The 10,737-nt window shown below is 39.9% G+C and overlaps 1 protein-coding gene across 1 annotated transcript; it reads right to left on the bottom strand.

Annotated features, from left to right (window-relative positions):
* Positions 1 to 2,593: 2,593 nt before the first annotated feature.
* Positions 2,594 to 9,500, bottom strand: rab33a (RAB33A, member RAS oncogene family). Its single transcript, XM_026357242.1, has 4 exons — positions 9,055 to 9,500; positions 6,509 to 6,649; positions 5,079 to 5,159; positions 2,594 to 4,989 (listed from the first exon to the last, which is right to left on the bottom strand). The coding sequence occupies exons 1-4, from the start codon at positions 9,445 to 9,447 to the stop codon at positions 4,765 to 4,767; spliced, it is 840 nt and encodes a 279-aa protein (XP_026213027.1). The 5' UTR covers positions 9,448 to 9,500; the 3' UTR covers positions 2,594 to 4,764.
* Positions 9,501 to 10,737: the final 1,237 nt, after the last annotated feature.

Genomic DNA, 10,737 nt, shown 5'->3' with positions numbered 1-10,737 from the left:
TCCTCCATACCAGCACCTCCTGCTGTGGAAAACACACGCTGCCACTCCTTCAGGATTTCAGAACCCAGGACAGTGACATATCTCAACATAACATAATCAATAATCACTGTTATTGATCACACCTGTGATATTTTATATATATATATATATATATATATATATATATATATATATATATATATATATATATATATATATATATATTATATTATGTTTACCAGCTGGGATTGGCTCCAGCAGTCCCTTAAGGGTGAAATTCAATAAGACGATAGATGGATGGATGGATGTATAGATATACAAACCTTTATCTAAAAATAAAAAATCTTAAATCTTAAACAAATCTTAAAATCCAAGTTTTAAGTGTTTTCAGTGCTCAAGACATTTGAAGGCTCAGCTTGCTTCAGAAATTGTGAAATATTTAGGTCCTAAACAGAAACCTGACCCAAGATCTGCAAAGTCCGTAACAAGGAGAGCTTTTAATCAAATCTAACATGTTTTATTCCTCTTATCTTCTTAAACTTTCTTGACAGTTGACAATGGCTCATCTGCTCTAGCCATTAATGGACACAGGATCTGCTTGAGAATTTAATTTTCCAGCCAAAGACAAGGAGTAGTTACAAGCCACATTTGGAGAGAAGACAGAAAGATGGAGACGGAGTGCTGTGTCGAGGCAGAGACATGTTAGGGGTCTCTGAAACAACGAGGCACTGACAGTGAAATATGAGACAAGTACTGAAGGACTTATAGGGATGAACTATGGAAAGATTAGGACAGAAATAGAAATAGAGGGCAGTAGGAATACAGTGACACACGAAGGGTGAAATAAGATACAGGCTACAGAAACAGAGAGTAAGGGAATGGAAAAAGAGACACGAAATCTGATGTTCCTGTGTGTGGGGGGGGCGAGACAGCCTCTAACAGTAAATACCTTCATCAGGAAACAAGTAGATGGCCAAAACAGCCATGAAGTTAAAAACCTAGGGAGCAATGAGTTTCAAAAGATTTCGATTTCAGAGAAAGTGTGAACTTGTCCCCAAAGAATGAGGCACAGAGTAAAATGAAGTTTCTTCAGCCGTTTTATCTGAAGTCCCTTTGTCAGATTGTAACAACGACAATGTTACATGTGAAACATATATGGTAGAAGAAGATGATCTGATACAGTCCAAAACAAGAGACTCACTGCAGAGAAACAATGGTGATCTCGGATTTAACAATTCTAATCAAAGTATTACAACATCTTAAAATCATGTTTACACCACTCTTAAGGCTTTTGTTAAAGGAGGGACTTGATGATTTGACTTTTAATTTAAAATTTGCATGTGTACTGCACGAGGACGGGGGTGCAAATCCTTGTCAGACTGCTGTTCTGTAGCAGACACTTTACCTGGGTCACTGCACACAACAGGCTGGCACTTCAATTTAAACATGGAGCTAGTTAGTTGCTTTCGGTAAGGCAAAAACAAAAACCTAGTCATGTCTTGAAGGGCTGCAAGTAAGAATTATTTTATACTTTGATCAATCTGATTAAGTACTTTATCTATTAATTGTTTGGTTTATAATAATAATTCAAATAATATAAAATAATTCAAAGATGCATGTAGCAGTTTTAGTTAGTTCTGTTAACTAAGAGCAGCAACTACTGATATTTAAGAAATCAGAGGAATAGTTTTCACCTTTACTTAAAAATCTTTTCAAATCAGTTGATTATCAAAATAAATGTCTGGACTAATTGATTAAGTAATTATTTCAGCTTTAGTACCCTGTGCAGTTCACCAAGCGATAGTGTCCTGTTCTGGCAAGGATGCATTCCCCATACTGATGTGTTGTTGATGTGTGACACACATTCTTATTTTCACATACACAAACAGTTATATCAACAAAAAATACCAGACTAAATTTCAAACTAACTAAGATATCCCTATGAGAACAATTGTTATAACAAATTAAACCTAGTGTCTGTAGGGAAAAAGATAAGGCAGTCAAACATTCTGTACACTGTAATCTGGAATAAAAGTCATTAGTGATTTCAAATTATAAAAAAAAAAAAGATTTCACAATTTTTAAATGCAGAATGATTATTTTACACAAAAAGTGGGAAACCTTAACAAAAGGTTGCACCTCACTGAGTTGAGCATAACTCAGTTAAGTTTATCAACTTTAATTGTTAGATAAACCTAAAATAATTAAGTTCATCAAACTATTAAGTTAGATAACAACTAAGTAATGAGTTTTGTTCAACTTACATGCAACCTTTTCTTTAGGTTTACTCAAATCTGTTGAGTTAATTGAATACAGGCTAAATGAACTGTACCTTCCATGTGTTCAGTCATTTCAATCCAAGTCATATGGTATTTTATTCAGATCTGATAACATTATGAAGTAAATCCAGGCACAACATGCTTTTCTTCTTATTGAGCTCACACAGTTTCACACAGTATCGTGAATAAATCATGTCATGTTATCTAGTACTGATGACAGATTTGTTAACAGATACAGTTGTTGCCTTCCTTGCATGTATTTATGTGCACCCACAACCCTGAACACAATAAGAATAGAAGAAAGGATGTCATTCTAGTTTTTGTGTGTCCTTTTGCCCAGTTTTTGTGGATCTTACAGTATGGGTTTGAGTTAAAGTCTGCTGTCCACAGTCACAGATCTGCCCACACTGTGAAAATGAACAGATTACTTCCTTTTATTTTACAATGAAGTCATTTCACTTATTTGTAAAAGTTACAACACGTCACTGTGCTGCGTTTAACAAAAGCAGGTATTAAAATGACCAAAACAGTGAAGAAGAGTTTTTGAATTAGGATGAACATGACCCACCTTACCTCAGACAAATAGCTCTCAGGATTTCATTTGGGTTCGCACAGTGTTTGAGTTGCTCAATGTACTGAATTAATTAGGTCACCTCGCTGTCAGCTTGGAGGGAACACCGGCCTTCACTGATTGGACATTTCTCACACATGGCATCCAAATATATTATTATATTAACAGCATTGCTCAGAAGTAGACTACAAAGTTAAATTAGGATAAGATAATGTCAGTGTGCTGCAAAATCAGCTTGATATGCTTTACAGCATCACAGTCAGGGGTGTGGATTGATATGTTAATACAAAGGTTTAGTGCCAACACTGAGTTATATACAGTGTGTTCCTCCACCCACAGTCTAGAACTACCTCCCTATGAAGCATACTGCATCTCTGTGTACAGTACATATTGCATATGGCTTTCTACAGTGTTTCATGCAGCCTGGATCATCCATGGCTTGGATACTCCTGGATGCATTCCTTTATACAGACATCGAGCATAATAGTCCACTCAGGGTGTACACAGGGCTCAGCCTGTGTAGAGGTATAGACAACTTCATCTACACAGGGGTCACAGTTTTCTATCATCTTTTTGTCCTCTTGAAACTGGAGGCAGTGATATTGATTTAAGCACACCATCTAACACACACACACACACACGCACACACAGAAGGCCTGCATAAGAAGACAGAGAGAAAGTAGAATGGCTATCTACAGTATAAGTCACAAAAGGCTGAGATGGGATGTTTCCACGTTTGCACACAAAGGAAAAGGCGGATAAGCCACTCTGCCACCGGGAAAACACGGAAAGGATATGTTTACATCAGGATTAAATTGGAAAGAGGAGCTTTGCCATGAAGGCCCCTCTTTGTAGGAGAGTGCATTTGTCCAGCACAAAGGTAAGAAGAGCTTGCAGCCTCTAAATCAATGTATGACATGCTGCCTCTAGATGGTCTGTTGTCAGGAAACCTTGTTGTCAAGGTCATCCTGTACAGTATAGGTCCTCTGAACAAATGCACCTGGACTCTTTTTTTTGCCCAGTTCTATTCTCTGATGCGTGCATTACTGTGTTTCCCTTTATTCCTGATCTCACAGTGATTTTAAGTCAACTGTCCTACATGTGATGGTTGATCTGCAGTTATCAGGTATGTCGGATGTTATGTTATGTTATGTCTTTGAGACCAATATTAAAAAAATAATAATAGTTTAATCGATTTTCTCCAATATAGTGTTTGGTTGGTTGTATAAAGCGAAATCATTTCAAGTGTGTTAAAAACCTGGAAAGGTCTATGCTACTTTAGTATGGTTCATCAAAACAATGATAGTTTTTTAAGGCAGCAGGAAACGGCTGTCAGCTCAGATGAGGATGAAAAACAATAAGGATTAGGCAAAAAAAAAAGATTGAGTTCCAATATGTAGCTTCTGTGTGTTGCTGTTAATTTGGATGTGCTGAACAACGAGAAAAGACAGTTTGGGTTTGTTGTGAATCCTGAAAGTGACTCATATGTTTATAATGTTGGAGTTTGCCTGTGCACAGAAAGAGTCCACAGAAATGATATTTACTCGGATTGTGTCTACGTTTGAAAAACCGGATCAATTTCTACACTGCGCTGTAGTCTAAAAGGCAACATCGTCTCATTTCTGAATTGGTAATAAATGTGTCACCCTTTGACCCTCTGTCCTTATCACCCTCTAACCTCCCTGTCTTCATCCTCAACAACAAGAATACTGGTGATGTTTCAGTTCCATAAACAAGCTTTAACTCCTTCTCACAGTCCTCCTCTTTCTTTAAATACATTGCTCTTAGTGTCCTCCCAACCTCCTCCTAAACCAGCAAACTTGTAGTTAACTCTTGTTTTAGCCTCGCTCTCCCTTCATCCCTCACCTCCTCTTCTGAGACGTGCAGTTACTCATCTCTCTCCCCTTCCATTACGCCTCCCCCTTCTCTTTTTCCTCAACAAGGACAACTGCTCTTTGTTTCAGTCTCTTGTGTGAGTCGGACTCTGCCGTCCTCTCTTTCCACGTCTCTGTAGAGCAGGGATCTCTGGGCCTTCAGGCGGCAGGCCAGGGACATAAAGATAGAGTCGATGTTCTGAGACTCCCTCGGGTCTTTGGCCGACGTCTCAAACAGCAGCATGTTGTGGGCGTCAGCAAACTTCAACGCCATGTTGGAGGGCACCTGCGAATGAAATAAATTAAATTTAGGAAGGCAAGAAAAGTATCACATTGTAATATAGCCTTTTGTGGATCTTGCTTATTTACACTGACCTGTATTTGGTCAACAAGGTCACACTTGTTTCCCACCAGGACTCGAGGCACAGATGCTGAGACTCGATGGCCGTTACACTCCTGGAACAGAAAAGAACAGAATGCAGTTTTAAAGGCTATTACCATGTTTCTGTGATACCATAAAGACATTCAGCTGAGTTGAAAAACATTACAAATTGGCCTCTTTCTAGCTGTCAGATATTCCTTCTAATTACAACAATGTGTCCCTCATGGCCTAATGCTGGTGCCAGACAGGCTGCAACACTAATACACGAATAGAAGGAAGTGAGCCTATTAAAAAGAAGGCAGGATATACAACGTTTGTTTAACTAACCAAGAAACTGCCAGAAATATCTAGCAAGATATTTTTAAAAGGCAAATTCAGGATAAACTTTTATTTTGCGACTAGAAAACATTTTTAGCACTATATAGATATTACTGTATATGCTATGAATGTTGGTTCCTGCTGAAAAATAGTGACTGCAAGTCCACAAATTTATTACTAGGCTGTCATTTTATCTGTGCTGAAGTTTTAATAATGACACCAGAATGGAACAAAATGGAACAGCCCTACAGTAACGTTGGCACAACAAATATTAAATCTCTTTTTAGCTTATTACGCAGTTTTACACAGATTGATGAACCTCTGCTCTTCTTTACTTCTGAGTGACTCTGACTCTCTGAGATGCTCATTTTATACCCTGTCACGGTACTGACCTCTTGCCAGTTAGCCTAATTAGTTGCTTCCAGCTCCTCTCTGTTAGTACTTACTTTACCAGCATTTTGTTCTGTCCCAACTTTTTTGAGATGTGCTGCTGACATCGAATTTCAAAATAACCTTATTTTTTCTGGCACTGTCATGATTGGTATTGGTTGTACTTCTAGTTCTACTGCTATTTCTGATCTGCTGCTCGTATATTCAATATGAGTAGTCAATATTCAGTTGACTATAAGGTAATATTTATTCCAAGATATAGAAGCTGCAGTGTACCAGAGGTAGTAGTTGAAACAGTGTAAGTTGTTGTACTGTTTCAGCAGACACTGAAATGTCTTTTTTTCCTCTGTGGAAAAGTCCCCCTCCATTCATAACTACGCAAACTACTTAGAATAATCTATTTTGTAAAGCCCACAGTGCAGCTCTGGATCAGCTGGTGCTTTGTTGGCTTGCTGGTAGCTGTGGATATGTTTGTTCCAGCATTAGCATCTGCAGAGCAAACCATGCATTGTGATGGAACCATCACGCTGTCAACCAGCAGTTAACAAATAGCCTTGGGAAGGAAGACGGAGCGATGCTGATGCCGCTCATGGTGTCAAAAAAGAAACATTTGTGTCAGTGAATGAGGAAAACATGGGTTCTGCTGTGCAGTCTACTGTGAGCTCAGTCAACCCTTTCGACTACTTGGTTGCTTTGAACTGAGCCAGTCACGAACCTCTATCCACGTCTGTAGGTTGCGGAAGGAAGCCATCTTGGTGACGTCATACACAAAGACCACTGCGTGAACATTGCGGTAGTAGTGCTCCACCATGGATTTACGAAAGCGCTCCTGTCCTGCTGTGTCCCATACCTGCACCTGCAGAGACGGACGAGATAAGTCTGCGTTTTGATGTGTCTTCAAGAGAAAGAGCAGCAGCAAATGGTCAGAAAATGAGGAGGACACAACAACATGCCTAAGCTGTACTCTCTTAGTGTTCGTGGCTGTGAGAATAACTGTGCAGGCTGTTTCACTTTAAATCGATTTCAGTATATAAGAACGCAGTATGAATCTCACCATGGTGAATTTAACAGAACCAGTGTGAGCCCTGCCAAACCACACACCAGCCTCACCAGCCTTAATAGGTTCAGATTTAACCTAAAGGACAAATAGGAAGCTCTGCTTTCCACATCCACACAAGCCAAGTACTGATATTGAGTTCAAGTAAAATTAAAAATCTGTCATTAGAGAAGGCAGACAGAGTAAAAAGGATTTATGGCTCATGAAAGACCTGCCATATACTTTACAATGTGTTCCTACTTGTTGCTTTGCTGAATGATTTTTTTTTGTGTGTAATTCTATATCAACATGGATGTCTCTCAACACTCTTTCGAGGCCCTTGCTGCTATTATACAGTGAATTAGCTGCTATTACCATTTGAATGGACGAGCCGAGCAATTTAGCATCAGAGACCGAATGCTGCATTAATGCTGCTCATAGCAGCTTAAAATGCAACAGGTTGACAAAAAAGCTCTCACAAAAAATGATAATAAGGCTTTCTATATTGTGTACTATTTGTGCTTACTGTTGCTCTTCAAAGTGAGCCCCAAAAGCTTTCAAATAAATGGGAACATTTAGTAAAATGCCTGTCAGGAGCTATAAAACACTAACACACTTGATTTTGTAAGATATATTGGCTATACATGACACAAACAAGACAATCATTACTAGTGATTTAACACCTTAGTCTATATATTATTGTTTTCCTGCTCCACCAAACATAATCTGTAAGAGATGTTTTCACCTGTGCTGCTATGATTTTAGCTCATAATGATATTCTAAATAAAAAAGTCTACTAGAGGCTGATAATTCTTGCAGGTAAAAGAAGAAAAACAATTATTGATGGTCGCACAACAATAAAGGTGAAGAGGTCACCAAAACATTAGGAACCATCCTGCCGGGACCGTAAACAGTCACAGCAAAATGAATATTAGTTTGATGAGCAGCTGTGTTTCATAAGGACAGGCAGACCAGTCAGTGCTGCTTTTCTCTGCTGATGTTTAATATGTCAGAGAACGTGTCCTATCTTTTGAGGGAGTTAAACTGACCTAATCTATACCAAAATCGAATTGTCCCATCAGTGTTGGCTGCCTAACCAGCTTTGGGAGTGCGGGGCTAGTTACTTTAGTTCACATATATACATGTTCCACGTGCATTTGAATGGTTGGGACAAGCTGACCTAATAGGTGTAGCGCGTCTTGTTTGTGTCAGTGTGTATTTGTGAGTCAGCATTAGGGGGCATCTGGAGGTTGCAGACAGACTGAGACAGAGAGGGGGAGGGGGGAGTCATATACACATTTATGTGTATGTTTGCCACAGTAGTTCACTTGTTCACTGACAGAGAGGAGAGAGAATATAAATATATGATTTCAGGACAGATCAACTAAAGGAGGGTAGTAGTAAATATTCCACATTAAATCAATGATCACTAACACAGTGAGAATGATTTGTCTTAATACTTCAACTAGCCTGCTGTTATACTACGGCACTGAACTGGAGTCTACCACTATCTGCCAACACGGTTTCCTACTGTCAGTCTTGGAAATCATAAAAATTGAATCATGCAGTTATCACAGCTGTATATGGTCCACACTTCTGATCAGGGGCAGTTCTAGACCCTTAAGGGGGGCTTTAGCCTTCCTGTCTGTCATTTCAGCCCCCCTAAAATGATCAGTGAGATGAAATGATCAATCAAACTATAATTAAAGTATAATGTCTACTTTTTTGAATAAAAATGAAAATAAGAAGAAAATAAGAAATGTAAAACATGTCGGTTTAAAAATGAAATATTTGCTAAAACTACCCTATTAGCTTGATGCTAACACACAATAGAATTCCCCATTGACACGCTAACAGACATTAACATCAGTATTGATGTTGTACAGTAGTGAGAGCTGCTGGAAATACACAGATGCCGTGAAACATACCTAAGACCAGTGTTAGTGTCAAATCCAGCCTGTGGTTTTCTGAGTGTGCTAACAAAAACCCCACAAAGTACAGAAATCCAGTTATTAGTAGGATGACAGACAAAAGGCTGTGTAGGTGAAACGTGGTGGATCTCTCCAGCATGTAGCAGAAGTACATTTACACCTGGAAAATACTTTAAGGATACAGAGAAAGAACAGGCCCTGTGTGATGTGCAGCTGATCAACAAAAAGAAACGAGGTGGGGGTGGTGCCGAGGAAACACCACTCATCAACATCCACCTCCTCGGATGCTTTTACCTTGATGGTCTCCCCTTCGATCTCCACCGCCTTCTCTCTGAAATCCACTCCGATGGTGGCTTCGGTCTTATCCGGGAAGCTGCCCCCGGTGAAACGGAAGGTGAGGCAGGTCTTCCCCACGTTGGAGTCCCCGATGACGATGATCTTAAAGATCCGCGTCTGGATGCTGAGCTCCAGGGAGGAGGTGCTCAGGTCCACGGAGGACGTGAGACTCTGGGCGGCGTCGTTGCTGCTGCTGGCTCGGCTCCGACTGGCTCTGTGGAAATCCATGGAGGATGTCAGGATGGTGACATTGTCGTCCGCTCGGTTTCTTCGTGCGACTCCTCTTCCACCACCACCACCACCTCCTCCGCCCGGTACTCGGGTCTCCTCCTCCGGGGAATCGTTGGTCATTATGCCGGAGGAGGCGATGCGCAAATCGGGGTGCGTGTGTGGAGAGGAGAGGGGGTGGACGGATGGATGGATGAGTGAAGGGAGGGGAGAGGAGGAGGAAGGAAGGAAGGAGGAGGACCAGAGATGCAACAATACAGCGGTCCTCTCCTTCAGCAGCAGACTGTGGCCTTAAAGGAGAAAGCATTAAAGCAGACAGAAGGAAAACAAACACTCATTTAGAAACAATAGGTCATTTTTAACCTTGGAAACAGGCTTTAACTCCTTATTATGTAGAGATTACAGCAGCAATTGGCACACGCTGCTCTAATGAGCTGTTTCATTTGTACAGATGCTGTTAGAGACAAATCATTATCTAGGAGTAGCTTCAGAGAAACAGTGAGAGCCAAATTCAGATGATGTCATCCTGTTGCTCATAAGCTCTAGTCCTGGTGGACCTGCACCTCACGATCTCACTGACATCATCTGAATTCAAAACTAGAAGCAGAGGGAAGTTTTATACTACTGACATACACAGTGTAAACTAGAAGGAATTGCACATTATACAGCACAATACGGTAACTTAAAATCTCACAGGCACACTGGCACTGGGAAAAATGATGTTGATGAATGTTGCAATCTGTTGCATTAATGCAACTTTCTCCATATTGATGCGAAACTAATACATCAGCATTCCTGGACTGATGTTCCCAAAGCCTTCAAATACAACATACCCTGACTACAGAAAATGTACTAAACACATTTCATCTAAACACTGTAGTTCCAACTGTTATGTGCCTCAAATAGTAGTAATAACTACCATAGCTATCAATGGAACGTGTTCTGTTGGCTTTTTAGTGAGAGAGAAAGTGAAACAGATTTTCACACAAAAGCTCGTCATGTGGTCCGATCAGCTGGTCATATTATCACATTCCATGAACCCAACACGGCCGTAATGCACAGGATTGCAGTCTATCTCCAGATTCTAGGCCTAATTAAAATAGAGGCAAGAAAACCAGCATTAAAATCAAAATAATTATTGCTTTGCATTTAGAGAATGTGGCCTAATAGTGGAAAGTTGTCCAAAATGTTTTATTTCCCCAGCAGGTAAAGTGAGTAACGTTGTTTCCTGTGTTACACTAGGAATTGATACAATGCAACACTCAAAAGGGGGAATGCAGAGATGTTGATGCTGCTCTTGTATGAATTCTTGTTTTTGTGCACATCTTCTATAGTTTCATTTGCGTATTGCTGCACCTTCTTTAGTGAAAATTGTGCAAAATGTTTATTGTGTTCAAACTATGTTTTTAAAAA

The sequence above is a fragment of the Anabas testudineus genome, chromosome 10, assembly GCF_900324465.2.
Source record: "Anabas testudineus chromosome 10, fAnaTes1.2, whole genome shotgun sequence".
NCBI lineage: Eukaryota > Metazoa > Chordata > Actinopteri > Anabantiformes > Anabantidae > Anabas > Anabas testudineus.
The sequence above is the reverse complement of the archived record's forward strand: the minus strand, read 5'-3'. Positions and strand labels throughout refer to the sequence as shown.

Excerpts from the sequence above, each read along its gene's own strand:
- rab33a (XM_026357242.1), bottom strand. The coding sequence starts at position 9,447 with ATGACCAACGATTCCCCGGAGGAGGAGACCCGAGTACCGGGCGGAGGA. Across the intron at positions 5,160-6,508 it reads ACCTACAGACGTGGATAGAG|GAGTGTAACGGCCATCGAGT; the intron begins GTTCGTGACTGG and ends TTTCTGTTCCAG. Across the intron at positions 4,990-5,078 it reads ACCTTGTTGACCAAATACAG|GTGCCCTCCAACATGGCGTT; the intron begins GTCAGTGTAAAT and ends TTTCATTCGCAG.